Raw genomic sequence first — 24531 nt, forward strand, 5'->3', positions numbered from 1 at the left:
AGTAACTTTACATCTGAAATACATATCATGTATCTGTAGAGCAAAGGGCATTATGAAAGCTGCTAATTCCTAGAGCAAGTCCAGGAGAGAGAAGAGCAATTCTAACATTACAGATCAAGTTCATACCATTTTACTTACCTTTTGGCCCCATGCGTCCCACTTTGCCAAGCTTTCCCTCCTCTCCTGGATCTCCTTTTTCACCATCGTCTCCTTGTGAAATGGAAAACGAACGAGTGAAGCAGCTCAAGAAGCAACATTAGCACATACTCCCAGGGTAAGGTGAACATGGTTGGAATTTATCCTTCTACTCAGAGCTTGCCTACAACCTCCATGTGAGATGATAAAGAGAGACAGAGATAGAGATAGAGATAGAGATAGAGATAGAGATAGAGATATAAATAGACTGGACACCCAGGAAGAGAAGACACTCCTAGTACCATTTCTCTTTCATTTTTCTCCATGTCCAAGTCTATGTTTAAAGAAATATACTACTGGTGAATCCTGGAGAAGCTTGCTTGGCCTGACAAATCTATATTCTTGCTGGAGATTCTGGCAAACTCTGGAAATATTTACATGTATATACATTAAATATATGCAGTAGATAGATTATATCTCTCCCTATATAAACATATATGTTGATATGTTATATGTATAATTATGTTTTATATAACATGTATAATAGAAATCCTATCTAATAAAAGAGAAAAATGGTAATTGGTGTACGACGATACCCTTTTCATTGGCTAATCAGGGCTATATGCAAATTAACTGCCAACTATGATTGGCAGTTAACTGCCAACTATGATTGGCAGTTAACTGCCAACTATGATTGGCAGTTAACTGCCAACTAAGATTGGCAGTTAACTGCCAACAAGATGGCGGTTAATTTGCATATGTAGGCACAATGCAGGGAGGCAAAAAGGAAAGCAGGAAGAAGCCCCCTGCCACTGACAGTGATCGGAAACCCAGGGGGGAGCTAAGAGCTGGGGGGCAGGGCAAAGGCGGCCCTGGGGCCGCCTTTGCCCTGCCCCCCAGCCATGATCGGAGAATCAGGTGCCTTTTCCGCCCTGGCCAGTGATAGCAGGAAGTAGGGGTGGAGCCAGCGATGGGAGCTGGACACGGTAGAAGCTGGCAGTCCCGGGAGCTAGGGGTCCCTTGCCTGGGCCTAAAGCAGAGCCCACAATCGCGGGGCCGCTGCAGCTGCGGGTCCCCGCTGCCCGGGCCGGACACCTAGGCCAGAGGCCTCAGGCCTGGTCAAGGGGCCGATCCGGTGATTGGTGATCGGAGGGTGATGAGGGTCAACTCCTCTGGCAGAGGCATCAGGCCTGGGTGGGGGGGGGAGCCGGGGATTGGGGGGATATGATGGTCCCCTTGCCCAGGCCTGAAGCCTGGGTCAGAGGCGTCAGGCTTGGGCGGGGGGTGGAGCCAGCGATCAGAGGGAGATGGGGGTCCCCTGCCCAGGCATGATTCCTGGGCCAGAGGCCTCAGGCCTGGGCGGGAGCCAGAGCCAGTGATCAGGGGGAGATGGGGGTCCCCTGTCCAAGCCTGACACCTCTGGCGGAGGCGTCAGGCCTGGGCAAGGGGCCGATCAGGCGATCGGAGGGTGATGGGGGTCTACGCCTGAGGGCTCCCAGTATGTGAGAGGGGGCAGGCTGGGCTGAGGGACACTCCCCTCCCCACACACACCCAGTGCACGAATTTCGTGCACCGGGCCCCTAGTATATTATATAATATAAATATTTGTAAAATAATATAAATTGTTATTTTAAAATTATAGAAATATATTATATACACATCAATTTATTACCCTCCGACTGCATGCTTGGGAACCCATAGGCATGGACCAGGAAGCTATGGGCAGAAGACTAGCTAAGACTGGGACAGCCGCAGAGCAGTCTGTGTGAGCAGAGACTACCTGATCACAGGTCGGCCCAGCTCCTGTACCTCACCCAGTCAAGAAGGACTGAATGAGTGGTTTAATGAAAGGTGCCCTGGTCTATGAATCAGGAGTTCTGGATTTTAATGTCATGGCAGTCACCGATGGGTTGAGCAGATCTTTTAAAAGTTTATGATTGAGCTTACTGGCTTTGGAGTATGACAGATCTGGAAATTTGGCTTTACTATTTACTGTCTGGAGAATGTTGGGTGCCTGGCTTCCTTTTCTGGGTCTCATTTTCCTCTCCGGCAAAATGAACTGCTAACACTTATTAGAGAAGGTTCTTAAGAAATTTAAATAAGATAACATGCATAAAAGACTTGGTACCTAATCAGTGCTTAGCAGTGGTGGCTATTTTATTTTCTCCTTTATACTTAAGTTTCCTCATCCTTAAGATGGGGATAATACCTGCCTTCCTTACCTTTCAGTTGTTTTAGGATCAACAAGCGAGACATGTGAACATGCTTTGAAAACAAAGAGCACAACACACACAATATTATGACCAGCTACCTGCATTATCATCACACCAATCTCAGGACATAAGGAGTCCTGTCCATCACCAGTGGAAGGAAGTGAATTAAAGGAGAGAGAGAGAGAGAGAGAGAGAGAGAGAGAGATGTTCATTTATTTATTCAGAAAAAGCATGGCCAGCCATCCTCTTTCTTATTTTCTCTAGAGAAGAAAGTTAATGTTATAGATGCAAGCACAAGCAATGCATGGAAGAGCTGGATTTCCAGGTAACACCATTGGTCAAGTGTTGGAACATTTCACACATGAAGCTCTTGAATCTCCTGGGAAAGGCTTTCAAAATAGAATGGACAGATGATTTGTGCGATCAGAACAGAGGGGTGAAGTAGGTGGATTAAGAGGCATCTCTCTACAGTTCACAGTGAAAGTTTATTGAGCAATTACAATGTGTGCTAAGCACTGTGCTAATGTAATCATCATGGAAATTCCAGAAGGTGAGGATTATTATTTCTCCATTTCATGAGTGGAAAAACTGAGGCCCAGCAAGGTTAAGTTGCTTGCCTATTGCCACAGAGCTTGCGAGTGGTAGAACTATGACTCAACAGCAAGTATATCTCTGCCCCTCCAGATCCCTGCAGGAAAACAATTGTCCCGCCCAGTCTAGGCTTTTGTGACTTGCTAGCAGATTGTGGATTTTAGAGAACGTCTCTGTGCTGAATTTTTCTGAGAGAAAAGGGGAGAGGCAAAAAGAGTGATAGCTCCCTTTTAAACAAGAAAGCTAGTGCAGACGAAAAAACACACAGCTTATCGTCTCAATGACAGTATAGAGGGAACATGCCATTGAGGTAGTTTAGTCTAACTGAGACCTGACTTCACCACTCACCAGTGAGGGAACTTGGGAAGTCCTCACCCTTTTTGAGGCTTGTTTCACTCATTTGTCGACTCGACAAAAATAATCCTTTTTTTTTTCCAGAGGGTTTTTTAAAGGTCAAGCCAGAAATGTATGTTTCTCTAGGAAGCCCTTTCTAACACTTTCAGGCCAGGCTGAATTCTCTAATTATCTTCACTGTTTAAAATATCACTTTATACTGAGGGTGTCCGTCCACCTGCCCTAGCCCTATGTCTTGTGGAATGGCTGGGTCCATGAATGATTTATTCTAGCATCACCAGAATTTAGCACAGTGTTTGGCTCTGGTGCTTAATAAATACAGTTGAACTGAATATATTTTGTGAGCCATCAAATGTTTTATAAATGTAATGATAGCATTTACTGAATACCATATGCCAGAAGGTTCCTAGTATTTGACATGCATCCTGTCATTTGATCTCCACAACCACCTTTCCAATGGATACTAGTCTTGGCTCCATTTCACAGATGACAAAATGGGGTCAAAGAGAAGTTAAGTAATTTCCCAGAGTCACATAGCTCCTAAGTAATAAAGCCAGGATTTGAACTGGAGCATTTGTTATCAAAGTCCATGTTTTGAACGAACTGTATGATTGGGAACAAATTCCTGTCTTAACATCTCTGGGTTTGGGATTGCTATTCTGTACAATGGACCGAAGATGCTCACCCAAAAGCAAGATCCAAGGCAGGCATGTATACGAAGCACTTTGTGAATCATAAAACCACAGGAATGTGAATTATTGGTGCCTTTATTATATCTGATCTGTCTCCCCTTTCCTATGAGCTCTCCTATTCATTTTCAAACAAGTAGCTAACTGGAGGCAATTAGATGAGTGACTTAGTCATCTGCTCCCTGATGGCTCTTGATGGGATGAGACCTGGGAGGGTGAGTATTGGATTACTATTCTTCTGACCTGTGTGCTCGCATTCCAGCCTAGTGGTGAGCGGGCTGCTGGCAGAGATGAAGCAAGCACACTACCTGTGCCCTTGCCTTCAGCATGGGTCTGCGGTTCATTTGATCTCTGGGACTTGCTTTAATGAAAACAGAGGAGAGGTATAAGAACAAGCTTTGGAAAGGATCCCCCACATGGCTCACAGCCGTCTGCTTTTATCCTCTTGGCAATATTTCATTGGATTAGCAGAGCAATTTAGACTTCCTTTCCTTCTTTTAAAAATAGCCACTTCCATTTTAAATGTAAGTAAAAAGCTATAAGATAAAATGAACTAATTTCAATTTTACAGAAACAGTCTGTTTTGGCACCTCCAGGCCACTGGCGTGCTGTGACAATCTCTCCAGCAGAGCACACAGTTGACCAATTTTTCTTAGGTAGGCTATTTTTCCCCCCAACAAGCAAAATGTTAAAATTAAATTCTAGTTTGAAATGAAATAGCTGAACTGAGGTCAGTACCCCCTGCTCAAAGGAAGTAATTATTAAAAATTAGTGAATTGGTTTTAGAAATGCTAAAGAAAATTCACTGGAAGCTGTTCTTTTCCCACTGTCAAAATAATCTTATAAACTGGGGAGAAGTTGTTAGCAATCCTTCCCCTGATCAGCCCTAGAACTGAATGAGGTAGATAGTATGGTGTCCTTTCTTAGTGAGGCCAGACTCCTGCTCAAAAGATATCCTTCCCATCTCTACTCATTTTCCATATATGCCAATTGCTTCCTTATGGTTGGGAATTTCAATAGTCATCGATTATTGCATGGCCCTCTTCTGTATACCAGATACAATAGTATGGTCTTAAAGTGGACCACCTCCCAGTACTTTTCCTTCCTCAATTACAGCCTCATCATTTCACTGAAATATTCAGAGTTCCCTGGGACCTGCTATTGTTGTTTTGTCTCCATTCAGCAAGTTTATCAGCCCCTCTGTGCCTTCACCTGCTTCCCCATATGTCCTAGATTCTTTCAACTCATCACTGCCTCCCAGTGCTCCCTATGGCAGGACTGTACTGAATTAGTGAAGACAGGTCTGGAACAGATCGTTCCATTTCTCTGAGTCTCAGTTTTATTCAGAAAGTTGAGAAAATGATCCTACTTCATGGGACTGGTGTGGACTAAAGGAGACAATGCATGATGAGTGTTCAGCACAGGGCCTGGCACTTGCTAAACTCACCCGTTCTTGTTTCATAAGGATTATTATTGTCATCATCATCATCACCAGAAATGACATATCTTTTTTAAAAAAATTGTTTTATTGCTTAAAGTACTACAAAGAGTATTATATGTCTCCCTTTTTTTCTCCCCTTGACCTTCCTCTAGCCTCCCATACCCACCCCCCCGTGTCTTTTGTCCATTGGTTATGCTTATATGCATGCATACAAGTCCTTTGGAATGACATCTCTTTTAAACTTCTCTTTGTATTCAGTATCTCAATCTTTATTCTATATTCATTAATTACTTTTTTACTTGACTTTTAAAAATATTTACTATAATATTTAATATAAATATTTTACATAATGATACACAGAAATAAATACACACCCATTACTGAGATTTAACAATTAACATGTTGTCCTTGCTTTACATATTTATTTTTTACTGATTTTTAAAAAAGTAAATTATAGACATCGTGACAAACCTTCCTTAAATATTTCAGCAAGTGTCTCTAAAAGGTAAGGACATTCTCCTATGTAAACAAAATATCATTTTAGTAATCTTACTTTTTAAGGGACTATAGGGTTTTCTGAAGTCACCTTCATAGAATTCTGTGATCTGCTTTATCTCGAGCCCCTACTGCTGTGCTATATATAATGAAAAAGAGATAAGCACTAAGAAAGAGAAGCAGACATTCAGAGGAGTAAACCTAGGTTCTTTGAAAACAAATCATGACAAACAATTCCATTTTCTCTTCTGAGAGGACTCCTAATGTATCAAGAAACTGCCATGACCAGAGTGGTTGGAGGAAGACAAATTTCCATTGGTCAATCATAGAAGACGGTAGTTGCTGGTCATCTGGAATGATATACTGATGAAGCCCTTGGGCTCCACTCTTAATACATCTGGAATTCAAGTCCTAATTATATCTCTTTCCAGCTTTGTGAACTCAGGTGTGATATTTAACCTCTCAAAGTCTCGCTTTATCTATAACTAGAAATAAGTAGAATACTTACCTATTCTAAAGTCTGCCAAATTGAGGGCTATTTCCTTACTCTGAGACACATGGTACCTTGATTTATTTTAATAGCTTTGTGGTGAAAATCGCATGTAGAAGACATTAATAAAAAGGTTTCTTACTTCCTTTATTCTCTATCAAATGCATTGCTGAGTAATAGTCAGTGTTTCCTGCATTGCTCCCGCCCATTGCCTGAAGGTGGGATTCTTCAATGGCCTAAATGGTCTTACACCAGAACTAGCATTGATCACTTGATTAATGGGAGCCAACAGGAGAAGGTGATCTGTAATTTAAAACCAGGCTTCTGTGAGCATGGATCCCTGACCCCCAGAGGTAGCAGTGGGTGTTCACTGTAGATGGACTACGGACCCCTGGTGACACTTCATCGCAGCCCTCTTTACTCATTTGAGAACTGAAGGGACGGTTTTCTTCATATTTCTTTTAATAAAAGGATAAAAAGCAAGCACACATAAGATCTAAATGAAGAATGATTTGAGACATTCAGTTTTCCACCTTCATTGCCCTGAGTCAGCTTATCTGTGGACAAGGGAGGTCCAGACCTTGGCCAAGCTTGTTTAAGAGTAATAGTAAACAATATGCTTCTCATGAATAGAAAAAAATATTTACATGTTCATAAAATATTCTTTATTCTGATCCTACAATAGGGATATTATTACAAAAAACACCCCACCTCAAAACAAGTTCATCTTAGACCATAGGAAACTGCATGCCTTTAGGGAGAAAGGCTGTCCCACCCAGGAAGAGTCTTGTGCAGAAGATAGCAGCAGCTCTTCACCAGGATGCCGTTTGCCAAGGGACTCAGCCTTCAGAACCACAGGCTTATTCAACTGGAATGAGTGACAGGACACTCATTCAAACTCCCTCTGGAAGCTCCATGCAATGGACAGAACAGTTTCGTAGCCTATTATGAGCCGAATTGTGTCCTCTCCCCCCAAATTCATATATTGAAGCCCTAGCCCCCAGTACTTCAGAATATGACTATATTTAAAGATAAGGCCTTTAAAGAAGCGATCAAGTTGTGGCTGTTAGGGCTGTCCTAACTCAATCTGACTGGTGTCCCTATGACAAGAGCAAACTTGAACACACAAAGACGGACACATGAGGCTGTGTGCACACATCCCTAAAGAGGCCATGTGAGGACACAGTGAGAAGGCAACTATATGTAAGCCAAGAGAGAGGTCTAGCTAAGAGAGACCAAATCTTCCAACTCCTTGAGCTTGGACATCTAGGCTCCACAACTGTAAGACAATACATTTTTGTTGTTTAAGCCACCCAGTTTGTAGTATTTTGTTGAGGCAGTCCTAGCAAACTAATTCACAGTAACACCTCTTATATTTTGTACTAAATTATTTTCCTTTGTGCTTCAGTTTCCTATCCTGGAAAATTGAGATAGTTGTACTTTTCTCATGGAGTTACCAGAAGATTAAATGATATTATGGATGGCAAAGTTTATAGGGAAATTTCTTGCATTGACTGTGCCCTTACTGATCTACTGCATATTGAGTACACAGTGGGCATCTGTGGCTTGTGCCTATCTGGTATCCTCTACCTGTGCTGCTGGTAAAAGCACCACAATTTCCCATAGGAAACCACACTTGCTTATTCTCCACCCATGTAGCTTAAACCCTGGTCACAGTAATGGATTCAACAATAGACGCGTGACCCAATAAGAGCCAATAAGTCTCAATTTGTAGATAAGTCTTCTCAGTAAATCAAGCAGTTATAACTTTTTAAAAAAATGGAAACTTCCTTTTTCTGCAGGGGCGGTAGGAAGGATAGACTATCACTGAAGTATCTGAATCACTACAAAGGGCGAACCTTCATGAACATTAGTCATTAGAGAGAAAAGCAGAACCAAGGTGTGAGGATCGAGTCCTGAGCACAGCACTCGAACGTGAACAGAGCTCAGCTTGAGTTCCTCCCTATTATGTGAGTCTACTGCTCTCCTTGGCTTGTTTGTTTGATTAACTAGTTTAAGTTTGGTTTGTGCTTGTTTTTTCTTCACTTGCAAACACAAGTTTCTTTACTCACATGACTATTAGACACAGATTAGGAGAATAAGGGCCTTGTTATGAGGAGTTCAAAACCTCTGGAGATGATGGACATGTAAGCCCATAGTTACTGTGGCAAATGCTGGAAGCATACCTATTATGGGAGCATAAAAAAGGAAACACCTCACTCTACTCACCCACCCCTAAACTTTTCCTAATTCTTTCTCAGGAAGAAGTAAATGAGTTCTCTTGCACTGAGCTCCACAGAATAAATTTACATCTTAAGGTAAGAGAAAAAGAAAATAAGCTAAAATAAAAATTTGTCATTCTATTCAGGCAGAATGTTCTCAAAAGTTCATGTGGATTTTTATCTTCTATCCAACTCCATGCCCCATGTAGGTTCAACTCTTGAGTTACCTCCTCTACCCAGGAATCTCCTCAGTACAGCCTTTCCTGCTTATCTCCCTCTCCAACAGTCAGGATTAATCTCATTCTCTGAAGGGAATTCCCTTCATACTTCATAGTGTCCACCACACAGTGTCATAGGTAATGGGACAGATCAGGGATGAGATAGGATTTTTTTCTGTATCTCCAGGACTTGGCACAGGGTCTGAGATACAATAGACCCTTCCTCAATAAAGGTTTTCAAAATAAAAGAATAATATACTTAAAGACAAGTTGGGTAAATGTGAGCTTAATGACAATACAGTTAAATAAATTAGTAATTGATTGAAATGTCATTCTCAATAATGGCTGACTAATGAATTGACTTTAGTCTGCTGGGATGTCTGTGATTGCTTAGAATCTAGTAAGGCAGCACAGGCAAATACACAAATCCCTGTCTCTACTGCTCCCTCCACCCCATAGCTTTTGTTTCCTCTTCTAATTTGCCAGTGTCTACTGATATCACTGCCATACTCTCCTCTCTCAGGCTCAATATCCAAATTGGCTTTGACTGTTTTTCTTCTTCATTCCCATATTGATTCTTAATTTTCCTCACGTCCATCTTTTCTTTTTCCACCCATTCCTACTGCCTTTATTTTACCTTTTAGAGTCCCCATACTTCTGTTCCGTGCAAGTGATCCCTCAATGGTCTCCATGGTGTTTTACTCACTGGTGACTTGCAGTGCCTAGAATAGGGCCTGTTCAATACTTGCTGGAATACTGGTTTCCTTGGATCTGAATTTCAGTTTTCCAAACTGCCCGATTCAAAACATTTCAGTAGGTCCGTTGTGTTTACAGCCATGTCCAAACTAATTAGTCTACCATTTAGGCCTTCACAAATCAGTTTCAATGGAATTTTCTGGCATTATTTTCTGACACTGACCTGCATAACTTCGATTCCTGTCCAACTTGTTTATTCATTGTTCATTAAAATGTCTTTATGTTTGTGCCTCCAGGGAAAGGCTTATGCTCTTCTTTTTGTTTGAAATTTATCTCATCAGAGAAATAAAACAGAAGTTATAAAATAAAATGTAAATATATATGTCCATATAAGAAGTGAAATGTTTTTACATGATAAAAGGTGCCGCATAAACATACAGGGTGGGGCAAATGTAGGTTTATGTGAAACAAAGAGTTTATTCTTGTATTATTATTCATTAATAATTGTATTATTTTCTACACAAACAACTCTAAACCTACTTTTCCCCACCCTGTATAAAGTTTAGAAACAAATATATGATAGACAAAGGAAAAAAATCAATCACCAAGACATAAAAATGCTCAATATTCTTAATATGCAAAGAGTTTTTGCAAATTGTTTTTGAAGAAAGACAATAAATGAAATAAAAAGATGCAATACAAATGTAAACAATAATGGATAAAAAACAGTCCAGACTCACTATTAGTAAAAAAAAAAAAAAAAAAAGTATATATGTCAATGTCTGTCAGAGTTTGCCATTAGATTTTATAATTTTAAAAGACTAGTTGCATCCAAAGATGCCATATATACAGAAAGGTCATTGTTTTAAGCAATGTAAATGGCTAAAATATTTCTGGAAAATAATCTTTCCATAATTACCACATCCTTATTTTACCTTAGGAACCTATTTGATGGGGATAACTGTAAGAACAAATGTATATATGAAAATATTTGTTTAGAGTGGCAAAAAACAAGCAAACATAAGAAACCTTAAAATTTGTCATCATGAGATTGATGAAAATACATGGAGGAATATGATGCAGCTACTAAAAGTAATGAGATGAGTTGAAAAAAACCTTGGGAAGAAGAGTGAGCTCTGTGTTACACTGTGTAAAGAACGTCTCTTAGAGAATCACACACAGATGATCCTGTTTAAAGCAAATAATAAGTAAAATAAATCTATATATATAAAAGCCTAAGTGACCATTTGACCGTTCGACCAGTAGCCATGATGTGCACTGACCACCAGGGAGCAGACGCTCAATGCACAGACTTAGAAACATGAAACAGACTGATGAATCTCAGAGGGAAGGGAGAGAGCAGGAAGAGATTAACCAAAGATCTTATATGCATACTAGAGGCCTGGTGCATGATTCGTGCACCAGTGGGGTCCCTTGGCCTGGCCTGCGGGGATAGGGCTGAATCTGTGCACCAGGCCTCCAAAATCCCCTGAGGGGTCCAGGATTGCGAGAGGGCACAAGCCAGGCTGAGAAACCCCACCGGTGCATGAATCCGTGCACCGGGCCTCTGGTATAAAGATAAATGTTAATGCCAAGCCATTAATGATGATTACATGGAAGAAGAGGGTCTGGAAAGAGAAGGGTCTTTTGTGTATATTTTATACATCTTTATAAATGTTATGTGTTACAACAAGCATGAAATACTCTTGCAATTAAAAAAACCATAAATTATATAAAGGAACTGTGGCCTTCTTTCCCCTTATAAATACTACCCATGAGTCTTGTCTGAAATTAAATTCTAAATTCTCTGAATTTATTGACAGAATTATTTCCTTGGCAATTCACCATATGGTTCCTTGTTACTGCTTCCTAATTGCTGCCTTGAAGCATTATTTAAAAATGCACTTTATGTAATTTTTTTGTATTATTATAAGCTAGTTAGCATGTATGTTCTTTGTGATAAGGGCCAATATTCTGCACTTTATTTGTTCTCAAGAGTCATTCAACACTTCACAGTTTTTTCATTCATTCCTTGAACAAACATTTATCAAATTTCTACTAGCTATCAAGTCTGGTTGGGCTCTCAGGGCATAACACTGTATCTCATAAGACATGATCTAAGCTTAAAAGTTTGTGGGAAGGGCCCTGACCGGTTTGGCTCAGTGGATAGAGCATCGGCCTGTGGACTGAGGGGTCCCAGGTTCGATTCCGGTCAAGGGCATGTACCTTGGTTGGGGCACATCCCCAGTAGGGGGTGTGCAGGAGGCAGCTGATTGATGTTTCTCTCTCATCCATGTTTCTAACTCTCTATCCCTCTCCCTTCCTCTCTGCAAAAAATCAATAAAATATATTTTAAAAAAAAGTTTGTGGGAAGGAAGCACAAGATCTTATAAATATCATGAGTGTTATGAAAGGGAAATTGCTGCGTGTTTTGTTGGTATCTACCAAGGTGAGCCTTCAGAAAGATCAATGATGTGGGGCTGAAGAGACTATGCTTTCACTTATGTCTCCTCAGATGACAAGATAACATATCAAATAGGGAAATAAAATGAAAGTGCTTTTCCAATATTAATGTGCTAAACAAATGCAAGAAAATGCCATCTGTAAGGAGATATATTGTGATTAATTTATCTGGTAGTAACATCATTGTCAATAATGGTAAGAGCTAGTATTTATTGGGTGCTTTCTATGGCCTAAGCTGGATTATTAATGTGCATGACCATAATGTCAACCAGTCCCTTATTTGTCTCCATTCAATTCTAGGGACCCATGAACTTCCTTTGCCCTTCAGCTCATCCCTGTGCAACCTAGCCAAAAAAGAAAAAAAAAGGTCAGGATTTCAAGAATCCTACAATCTTTTCTACTTGAATTACAAAGCACCTTCTCTTTGTATTCAGGCTTATTTGGTTTTTTAAAAAAATTACTACTTTGGGCCTGCAAGTCTTTTGCAGTCATTGCATGTCTGAGTAACAGGGAAGGAAAAAAAACCAAACAACTAACATTGTACTTAATGAAAAATACAATATTAAGGTTTGTTGGGCAGTTTTTCTGCTGCTTTCATATATCATTCATTATTAAAATGCATTCAGAGCCAAGTCAGTAGAAACAAATGCTAGGAAAAACCCATCCATCCAGGACTAGGTGGCATGCTTCTGCAATACACTGTAGTGGTTAGGAGCATGGGCTGTGGGATCCGAGGGCTTAGTTCAAGTCCTGGCTCCATCACTCACTGGCTGAGAGACTTTAGTCACCCACACAAATTCTGTAGCCTCAGTTTCCTCATTAGGAAATCAGAATAGTGAAATATCTCCCTCAGGGTGTTTGAGAGGAGCGGATGTGATATTGCCGGCGAAGGGTTGAATGGCGCCTGGAAGGCTGTACACACTCGAGAAGTAGCGCATTATGACAGTATCATCCAATAGGCTACCTAGACTTTCTAATCGCTCAACATTAGAGGGGTAAAGAGAAGATGCCAATGGGAAGCCAGGCTGCTTTGCTTGTGCAGATTTGCACCTTCCTGGCTGATGCCTGTTTTTGCTTGCAGAGATTTGTGTCCTGGCATTGGAATGTTTGCAACACTCTAAAGCTGTGACATACAATATTGTTTAAAATTCCTTTTAGTAAAAAGTGGGACAAAAACATTTTTTTAATAAAAGAGTAGCATTGTCATTGAATATAAGTGACAACTATGCTATTACTATACATCAATATCCCAATCCATGGACATCCCAAAACTCATTGAGAATGGAAGTGTTCTGACTGTTGACTATCACAAAATAGAAAAATTATGAGTCAAAACTATATAGGTCGTGTGTTTAGCTTTTGCAGAGAAGACATGCCTAAGAAATATTTATAGTACCCATTTCCAACTGCCTATGGACTTTTCCATCTGAATGTCCACAGGCAGCTCAAACAAAATTTAGAACTCATAATAACCTGACAATTTTTCTTCTGAAAGACCCCTCTAACATCCTACCCCTTTTTCCATATCTCAGTAGCCCTAATCCATCTCTTGTTTTTAATGCATATCCCATAAGGACCTTCTCACATCCTTTAGTCTACCTTCAACTCTGCCAAGAGATTTATTTTCCAGGAAAATAATATTTTTTTTACAGAAAGAATTAAAAATATTATTAATTAATAAATAATATTTATAATTATTTAATTCTCCTACTCAAAAGCTTCCATTGGCTTCTCTGGTTTAAACTATTATTTGGCTGGTAAGACTTGATACAATCTTGCAACTTCTAGAAAATAGCTATAAAAACTAAGAAGAATAAGGAGAAGGAGGAGGAGGAGGAGAAGGAGAAGGAGAAGGAGAAGGAGAAGGAGAAGGAGAAGGAGAAGGAGAAGGAGAAGGAGAAGGAGAAGGAGAAGGAGAAGGAGAAGGAGAAGGAGAAGGAGAAGAAGAAGAAGAAGAAGAAGAAGAAGAAGAAGAAGAAGAAGAAGAAGAAGAAGAAGAAGAAGAAGAAGAAGAAGGGAAAGGAGGAGGAGGAACAGAAGGAGGAGGAGGAGAAGGAGGAGGAGGAGAAGGAGGAGGAGGAGGAGGAGGAGGAGGAGGAGGAGGAGGAGGAGGAGGGAAAACCAAAGTATAATGAAAACTGGATTAACAAAGTGTATCAAGTTTCTATTTACATTAAATCCATTGGAGCTAGAATAGGGAAAATAATTCTGTGCTCTACCTTATTAAAAAATTGATCCTATTTACCTAAAAAGAGGTAGGATAACAGTTCCTCTTCCATTGGCCACCCCACTCCAAGACTCCATCTATACTCACCAGAAAATTGAATCAATAACTTGGTTGCATTAATGATGGCTTTTTATATGGAAGAGTACTGGGTCCTAACCTCCCACCCCACCCATGTTCTAATTCCAAAAAGTAAGACAGAAAGAGATATAGTAGAACAGGCAGTAATATGCATTTTGGAGAATCATTTCCCACTAATAAAGCCTTATAAGCAGGTACAGGAACACGTTGGCAGCAGTAAATGCTGGAAATGTTTGTTTTGCATACACTCATCTATTCAATACAATATTATAGAAGCAGAAAGAGGGAGCAAGAAGAAGTTGTATATTATTGTGGTTGGGCCACATTAGAATAATAACATGGTATTGGCTTCTTTGATCATGAAAAGTCATATATACATATATATTAATCAAAATTTTGAGCCCATTTTACTTTGAAGAATAAATGTCACTTTAGGCATGCTCCAACCTAGGAAAGTAGTTCATATCCCTTTCCTTTGACCACTCTATGTGAGTTTTATTCCAGTGTATCTGACCTGTGTCTGCGGTCTAGTACTGGCTTTGCCCCACAGTCATGGGTAGCATTGTCCGGCCTTGCTCTTCAAGTGCTAAGGCAGCACTGATAAATTGTTTTTGATATCTTCAGTTCCAGAGACCCTTCTCTAAGGTATTTCCAAGTCCTCAGTCCCTTTGGAGACTTTCACTTTGGTCTGGAGCCTATTGTCACACTTGCTACCACACCCCATCTCCCAACTACCACACCCCATCTCCCAACTTCCCATTCGACACATAGGCCTCCTCCTTTTGGCTGTCATGCCACTTGGTCAAGTAGCATGTGGTCTAATAAAAGATGACATCTTTGTCAACTTTTGGCTAAGAATGTCAAAATGTTTTTTAGATACTTGTCACTTCAGGCCAGGCAGAACAACACCATTTAAACTATTTCTGACTCCACCCAATACTATTAATATCTTGAACTTACACACATCCCTGGGGGAGGTCACATAAATGACCCTCAGAATTTAGAAGTTCTTCAAGTGGAGAGAACAATGAGTCGCCTCTTCAAGGAATTTGGTATCATCAGTACGTCTAACCTGTCTTATTAAAATATGGTTGATTTTGCCTGAGATGATGTTGTTTCACTTAAGGGATCTTAGCGCATCTCATTGGCTGAGTCAATTAGGGTTACTTCCTACATAGTTAGGGAGGTGGAATGAGCAGAGGATTTCTCCCCAGAATACTTGCTTATAGTTGTGCAGTCAGATCACATGCAGGAGTGGTGTGCTTTAGTTTCTTTCTCTTTAAATAGGGATAATAATTCCTATAGTATGTAAGTGGAACTAAAGCAGAACAATGGATAAACCCTTTGTAAATTCTAAAGATGTATGTTTGTATCATTTGTTTAACAGATACAAGTATGGTCAAGTGGCCACAAGAGACCTGAAATGATGCTTCCAAAGTTTTCAAATCCAGAACAATCACAGAAAATAATTTGAAAACAATGAACTTATTTAGATGCTGCTTCATTTGAGTTTCTGAATGTCAGGTTTTTACTGTGTATATTTGCAACTCTTTTATGGAAGAGCCGAGAAAGCTATAAAATACAATTTTTTAAAAATTTGTAAAATTATGGGGTATTGCAAATCAAATATGTAGTGTAAAAACCATACGGACTGGTTATGGGTTGGAATATCTGGAAAAGATGAGGGAAGCCAAATAAAATCATTACTGACAGAACCGAGAACATTTCCAGAAGTAGAAACACAAATGTGAAGAGTGAGAGACATCTACATGTATTGTGAATAACCCTAAGGCCAATAGAGCTGTCTGTCTGGGGCACAGACAGTAGCTAAAGGGAAGTAGTCTGTAAAGGAAGAAAAAAGAACAACACCCCCCCCCCCCGAACAAACAAACAAACAAACAAAAACCAGGAAAAAAACATTCTCATTCTCCCTTGAGTTTTGCTAGTGTATGGTTTGCTAATATTTACGAAGTCCTTGACAGTGTGTCAAGGACTGTGTTTAGTGCTTTATGTGGCTTAACTCATTTCTCCTCAACATAACCCTATGAAGTAGCCACACAATATTTATCATGCCATGTTATTGATGAGAAAACTGAGGCTTGATTTTATGTGAAATAACTCATTTAATCCGATTACATGCCTAGGGTATTTATAAGGTTATTATTCCCATTTTACTGATAAGGAGTACTAGGCTCAGTTGTAGAACTACAGAAAAAAGGCAACGTTAGTAAAGAGAATAGGTGCTCTCAAGTTTGTGAGCTATTGATAAATAAAAGTTGACTTTGCAATAGGACTAAAAATACTCAGGAAATTGCAGCAAGGAGCAGAGATAGTGGCATTTCCCTGGTCGATTTCTATTTATTGACCCATCTATATAATCTATGAACCTTTCTTTTAGGGATGTGAAAATAGAGGAAGCCTATGGTGAGCAGTGATAGCAATGGAAGCTAATGAAAAAACCCTAACAGCTAATCTATATGGTAAATAGGTTTTAATTTTCAAAATAAGTATTTGATATGGGTAGTATCATTATCATCATTTTTTAAAAAATGGGGACATTAAAGCTTAAGATCACACAGATAGGAAGTGGTAGAACTCAAATTTGAAACCATACATTCTGTCTCCAAAGCCCATGATCTTTACCAACATGCAAGTACCTGTTAGTATGGTCCCTAGTGGAGATTGATATATAGCCAAGTTATTATGTGAGAGAGTTGGTCAGAGAGATGGCATTGATAATGGATGCACCTTTACTAAAATGAAACAAATTTCTTTTGTCATTTCCACAAATGAGTACTTCCTGACTCATCATTGCCCACATTTTATTCTTTCCCTCCTGACATAACCTTGAAATGTGTTTTTGGCATCTACCCAGAGGAAAAAAAAGGAGAGGGAAAAAAATGTTTCAGAACACCCACACACTGAAATATAAAGTTAAAAAAAGACAAGCCACTTAAAATTTTGGTCTGTCCTTATGCATAAAATACATATTAAAACTCAAAATGAACGAATCCAGTTAATTACTACAATTAATATAAAGGTTTTTCAAAAATAACTACTTGTTTAACCTCTCTGATAAAGGCACCAGAAAGAAATTAGCAGCTAAATTATATCAAGGTGACCAAGTTAAAACAATTCTGCGGTGTGTTTATACATTGACCTCACAAAACTTCTTTTCTAATGTTAATTTGTAAAACTGAAGGAAGGATCATTTCACGCTTAATGGGAATGATGAGACATGAGGGCAATGGTATAATATGGCGGAGGGGAACATGATTGGCTGGGGAAACTGGAACAGGAGCTCTAGTTGCAGCCCTGCCTCCAATTAGCAGCTGTGTGATGTAGATAGAACATGGTCCGTTACCTCTCTGGGCTTTAGTTTTCACAAACGTAAAAATAACTGGGGTTAAATTAAATTATATCTGAAAGTCACTTTACAGGGAGTGAGATGCCAATTTGAGTGTGAAAGTGATCCAGGTATTTCTGGGTATTTCTGGCCATCCATTTGGGGAAGTCATGAGACATCCTGTTTGGAGGCTGGGGGATTCCTGGAAATAACTCAAGTTGTGTCACTTGCTGGGACCCAGAACCACAATCAGTAAAATGCTGGGCGGCCAGATGGAAGTTCATTTTCCAGAGGTTAAGGGGTTTTCAGAGAAGGAAATCATTTCAGAAGGTGAAAGGGGCTCGACAAGGCTTCCCTCATGGCAAAGCTGTGCGCACATCCTATTGTCGGGCATTTGCGTGGGTCACCTGGTCTACCCATGCATGAGCTTCATAAGGACCAATAAGAACTTTAAGCAAGAGCTAAAGTAGCTATTTCAGGCAGTCCCAGAAAGTACTGGGGGGCAGTCCACACTGGTTGATGAGCAGGGTTAGCGAGCTGATAAGGCATGGAGTCCAACTGTAACAGGATACAACCTGCCACCTTCCAACTGGGTGGCCTTAGGCTAGTGACTTAATCGTTCTGAATCTCAGTTTCTTCATCTGTCAAATGGTAATTATAATGTGTGAGTTTTTCTCCGTGTTTGTTGAGGTAATTAAATTTTAAAATGGCTGTAAAGCACTCACATAGTACAAAGGCGAATGGCAAATATTCAATGTATTAGCATTACTGCTCCTACAACTATGGTGGAGGATGTCATTGGAGTTGCGCTGAGAAGAAGAGAGACGATCCCAGACCTAGCCCCATGAGTTCATCACAGGCCACGTGCGTGGAGGAGTCATAACAGTGATTCGTAGGAGCTGTCACGTCCTCAGATGCAGTCAATGGAAAACCTTCCTTACTGAGGGAAGTGGCGTCAAGCTAGTGGCCAGGCTAGGCTGAGACAGGGGCATCAGGGAGGCCACGCTACCCTTGTACTTGCAGAAAACTGGTGGCCACTAGTGGGGAAGTTCTTTGATCACTAAAGAAATAGTGCATCCTCAGGATCAGTCCTCCTTTTGGAAGCATTTGCATAAAAGGAGCAGTCCTTTCTTTGAAAATGCAGGGCAAACATGGAGAGCATTAAGGAACTGAGTGAATAGGTCAGAGCCACGAGCTAAAATGTTGGGGGATTTTAGATAATTAGGATTCATTTATGTCACCAAAAATACTTACTGAGCACCCACTATGTGTCACGAACTATTCTAGGCAGTAGGAAAGCACACTCAACAAGATGGACAGGGTCCCTGCATCCTAGAAGCTTGCATTCTAGGAATCACTATATATATATATAAGTAGTAAGTCCTTTAAAATAATAAAATGTCTTGAGAACTATAGTAGAGAGTGAATGGATAGTCAGGCAGGGCCTCATTGTGCAAATGGCATTTGAGCTAAAACCTGAATGAATGAAGGCAGAACTCTCCTTGGGAACATCTGCAGTAAGACTGGGCCAAACAGAGGGAACATCAAGTGCAAAGTTCCAGGGTCAGAGGTGAGAGACAAAGCAAGGATGCCCGGAGCAAACATCTTTTGAAAAGTGGTTTTAAATGATCTGGAAGAAGTAGGGAGAAGCAAAATGGATTACAAAGGACCGTTTAGGCCATGCACATACAGATGTCACTGAAAGAAAGAGCTGCTAAACTAAAAAGCTAGCCAAAGCCAAAATATTCAATAGGGTAAAATATCATTAGTTTCCAAACTAGTGAAGTTAATTATCAAAGGGGAGGCATGTCATCACTTCCAACATGTTTTGGCATGCAGTATAATGTTGGGCCGAGAGGTTACATGAGCTCCATGTTCTTAGGTACTGCCTTATCCATTTCTTATCAAAAAAGGGGCAGTGGACTGTCTTCAAACTGGATTCTAACATAAACTAGTGGATGTCATGGAATGACACTGGACCCAGAGCCAGAAGGTAGGGAAAAGTTCAAGTTGCATGACAAGACGATATCTACTTGAAAGACCTTGGGCACTTTGCTTGGCCTCATTGATAGTTTCCTTATCTTTAAGTTTAAAGTAATTACTACCTAAAGGGCAATTAAACCAGATAATGTATCTTAAAGGTCATTAGAAATTGTAAAGCATCACCTCAATATTTCTTTTTTTAAAATATATTTTATTGATTTTTTACAGAGAGGAAGGGAGAGGGATAGAGTTAGAAACATTGATGAGAGAGAAACATCGATCAGCTGCCTCCTGCACATCCCCTATTGGGGATGTGCCTGCAACCAAGGTACATGCCCTTGACCAGAATAGAACCTGGGATCCTTGAGTCCGCAGGCCGATGCTCTATCCATGGAGCCAAACAGGTTAGGGCTCAATATTCTTATTGGTTTTAAAATTCTTTTTAATATATTCTGTTAAAATTTCTTGTCGTTGTTTTTAAGTAAAACCACTAGAGGTCAGAATTTCACATAAATTGTTTAAAGAAACTACCAAGGTAGAAAAAAAACACCCCAGAAACCCACCAAAAACGTTTACCTACTAAGCAGAATAAAATAATAAATTGAAGGCAAAGAAATAAAAATAAAGGTAGCTTTACACAAAGAAGTTTTGATAACCGGAATAATTCTTATTTCAAAATTGTTAGCCAACAGACTTACATAGGGAGAGGAAGGAAAGATAAATAGAATTTAAGTACCTACTTACGATGTCTACACAGCTTTAAGTTTATATTGATTATCTTACATTATTTTAAAAATAGGTCTATGACTAATGTCCATTTTACAAATAAGAAGACTGAAGCATAAATACATGTAATAATATCCTGAAGACCAAACAGATTGAATCTAGTCACGCTTGGGAAATAATGCAGTGAAATATGGTGTCTCTATATTGGGCAACATATTATATGAGGGGTTAACCTAACTGGTTTTGCACCTGCAATGCTAAGTAATTTTTTACTTCCCAGGCTCTACAAATGAATGTAGGGAAAACTCCTTGTATTGTCTGTTTGAGTGTAGAAGTTTCTGAGCTCACTGCTGGTAAATATGAATTACGATGACTAGCCATGGGGAAGAGTATAGAACAGCTTGATCTTAGAAATAATGTATTGAGCAGAAACAACAGCCCTTTAAAATGTTTACTTGGCCATCAAACTTTGTCTTTTTGTATTCCCTCCCCCCCCCCCGACCCCTTCACTTTGTAGAGCTAAGTATACAAATCTGCCTTGTTCAGGAGTGAGGAGGGACTATCACCATGTTGATGAAGGACCAGGTAGGGTAGATAGCAGTTTATATCTTGAGAGAAGACAATGTCTTATTTGTTATTGTGCACACAACATTTAGACGGTGCCCAGAGCAGAGGCAGGATAGTAGTGACTATGCTCATGTTGCACCATGTGCACACATAGGCAATTCACACACACACACACACACACACACACACACACACACACACACACACACAAAGAGCTAGCTGAGCCCTGATGCCAAGAGTTTGTAATCTAATCCCCAGCTGGAAATGTAGATATAAGTTCTAGGACAAGTTCAAGTTCTTCCTTAGTTGGAAACCTTTAGCATTTCACATGATGCTTGGCACTTAGTAGGTAGTCAGTACATTCCAGAATCATGGGATGTCTTTAATAAGAAAGGAACTTAGAGTCCATTGGATGAAAAGCCACCAGGCTCTGGGGGAATAAGAAGCAATCAAATTGGGTTCTTAACAGACTTGGTTCTGGAACACAGGGTTTGTAAAAACTCCCCAAACCTTTCTTCCCCAGGAGCACTCACTTCTTCACTCTGTCACATTTCTGGCTTGTAATCATCTCATGATTTCCACACAGGCTCAGGAAGAGTGTTACAGAGGTTTCCATTGTTTGAAATCTTAATAGAGTTTCTAATGTAAATGGAGATGTTTTTTATTAAGCAAAGAAATGAGGGTACACATTTTTATGGTAGACACCCTACTGGCATCTAACAAATATTAGTTACCCTCTGATCTCCCTCCTAAATCACATATCTATCTCTTCATCACTCATGTCATTAATATATAGTATTTAATGCATATTAAGCATATTCTTGTGCTGAAAAGAATGCTAGGCACTTAGTATATATTCAATATATGTTCACTGAATTGGAATGAATAGAATTATTGAACATTATATTTTGGACATTATTTTAACAACACTTTGTCCATTCTTCTTCCAGGTTGAAACTGCAGTTTCTCCACAAGAAAAACATTTTAACAGTTCTACTACTAAGTGGATCCTCCTATTTGCAGGAACAGGGGAAGTGTTAATTTTCAGCATTCTCCATGATACCCTAGGAGTAATACAAAGTTTCCTATATTCTATGGAAAGTTCAGTAATGGTTTTAAGTAAACACTTTACTTCTCATCAAAACTTTCTTTTCTAAACATTTGCCCTCAGATTATTCATTAATTCACCCAAGAAATTATTAGGAAGCCCCAAGGTCTCATTGTTCCCCCTGCATTCATTTTGTGGTAGTAAAGGTTAAAACTTGGATTGCAATCTTATGAGGAAATTAATTCACTGATTAAGAAAAATGCACTTTAAGCAATACACATTTAAATAACTGACAAGCATAGGGCGATGCATTTCTAGGATTTTTTTTTAAAGACCCCTTTTCTACTTAAAATTTTAAGCAGCTGTAATTCTTCTGCCCTATAGCCTGGAGAAACAGCGCATGAATTACTAATGAGAGAGCACCAATTTGTACTGCAGTGACCACTTTCAGAACCAAAGGGTCAGAGCTGAAACCAGGAAAAGCAGCGCTTTTCATCAACCAGTTGCTTGAAGCACAGTTAGACCTTGGCTCCACTTGAAAAAAATCTTGCACTGTTCTATCATCCCTCAGCTGAAGGCACTTGGCCCCCAAAACTTTGCTTTCAAATAAATGTTCATTTGCATACTATCTCCAACCCTCGACAAAACTTTTCCTCTGCATTGGAACCCAGCAGCCCATTAATTTATGAAATATTCAAAAGGTTTACTATTTACTTCACTGAGCTTTTGCCTAGTGGCTTTAGCAGCACAGCATGAGAAAGGAGTTGGGCTTTAAAGGAAAGGATTCCTGAAGACTAGTAATCTTGCTTGTGTGTCTTCCTCTAGAGCAACACGGAAATGTCCCCCTGCCCTGGATCAGTTCCATCACATCCCTCCCCTGCGGGCCCATCCCCTCCTAATATTCTCTTACCTAACATCAAGGGAGATTTAAAAATAATAGGTCATTGATTTTCCAAAATAGATGAAAAATGGAAGGAACTAGCGAGGGGAGAAGAGAAAGTCATTGAGAGCTAGAATGGGGCTGAGAGCTGAAGGAAGACAGCCTCCTTATTAGAGATGGAAAGTTTACTTTTCCTGCCTTACCTTTGGGTCCTGGTGAAATGGTGTGAGTGGCACAGACTTCGGTGGTAGGATGACTTTCCATGTCCAGACCCAGACTCTGAATGTGCAAAAGAAAGAGCACGAGCAGGATGAACTTGTGCCTTCGAGGTGAGACTCCAAAGCCACCCATGGCTGTGGCTCTTCCAAAAAGGGTCGCCCAGAGGTGCCAAGTAAACAGCTTTAATTGAAATAAAATCTTCTCTTTGGGGAAGAAAGTGAAGTCTCTGGAGCACACATTCCAAAGCTGCCTGCAAAGAGAAGAAGACACATCCTTGGTTGTTTATCTTGTCAGTATTCCAAACGGACCCTACATTGTCCAGATTGTTTATTTTCAAGTGACAACAGTTTATTGAAAATTATCTCTGAACTAAATAATCAAGGGTGCAGGTCAGCAGAAACATTCCAAGGAACAGAGACGATAGAGACGCCTTCCGCTCAGTACATGAGTTGGCAATTTCATACCTTATCTGCGGTTAAATGTTGGGGTTCCAGACAGATTGAGCCAGAGTTTTCTTGAATTACCTCCACGTTACATAAGCAGTATGTATAGCTTTGAGTTTTTTCTAAGGAAATATTTATAAACAGCAAAACTCCCACCACTCTTCATGACTTTATTTCCTTCTCTTGCTACAAATAATTTTCTTGGTATTTAACCCCAAAGGAAAGAATACCAGCTTTACTGCAAGCAATTTTGGCAATAAATATCAAGAATATTAAAAATGTTTATAGCCTTCGGCCTAGTAATTGCCCTTCTGTCTTAAGAAAATATTCTGAAATTTGGACAGAGCTGTATTTGAAAAGATGTCACAAAAAGGGGAAAGGAGCATCAGTTACCTAAAAATACGTAAAGGTTGGAAAATCTTAGTAAATACAAACATGAGAGAGTATGACATGACAATTTTATTAAAATGATGTTTGTAGCAAGTGTTTGATAAAATGGAGAAAAAGCTAATGGTATTATATTTATTAAAAAACATGATAGGTATAGATAAGAAAGTTACAGTGATAGAGGTATCTATCTATCATCTATCTATCATCTATCTATTCATCCACACACTTATATGTTCCATCTACCCATAACTTGTATAAATAGCTTAGTCATAGTAAGATACTGAAAACCAAGAACCAGAATCGCATATAGTAAGCAGATGCCTTTCCTTCTCAATTCCTGAAGAGGCATTATTAACTAGAGTTGGATCAGTGGGAGTTTGGGTCTATTTTTCAAAGTAGGACCTTGCAGATCATGGGAAAGCCTAATAAAAAATTATCCTTAAGAGAGTCAATGTTCAGTCTAAGAAATATAGGTGCACTTGTTTCCTAGGGCTTCTGTAACGCAGAACCACAAACTGAGTGGCTTAAACAACAAAAATTTATCATCTCACAGTTCTGGAGGCCAGAAGTCTGAGATCATCTGTTGAGTGGTGGCCCTTAGAAGATGTTTATACTGT

The 24531-nt window shown here is 39.7% G+C and overlaps 1 protein-coding gene across 1 annotated transcript in view; it reads right to left on the reverse strand.

Annotated features, from left to right (window-relative positions):
* Positions 1-23361, reverse strand: part of COLEC10 (collectin subfamily member 10) — a 35459-nt gene extending 12098 nt beyond the window's left edge. Inside the window, exons 1-2 of the mRNA XM_059671847.1 lie at positions 23066-23361; positions 139-210 (exon numbers count right to left, since the gene is read on the reverse strand). Coding sequence (XP_059527830.1) covers positions 139-210; positions 23066-23213 — 220 coding nt within the window. The 5' untranslated portion in view covers positions 23214-23361. The remainder of the gene's footprint in view (positions 1-138; positions 211-23065) is intronic.
* Between the last annotated feature and the right edge of the window lie 1170 nt (positions 23362-24531).

Source organism: Myotis daubentonii, chromosome 17 (genome assembly GCF_963259705.1).
Source record: "Myotis daubentonii chromosome 17, mMyoDau2.1, whole genome shotgun sequence".
Taxonomy (NCBI): Eukaryota; Metazoa; Chordata; class Mammalia; order Chiroptera; family Vespertilionidae; genus Myotis; species Myotis daubentonii.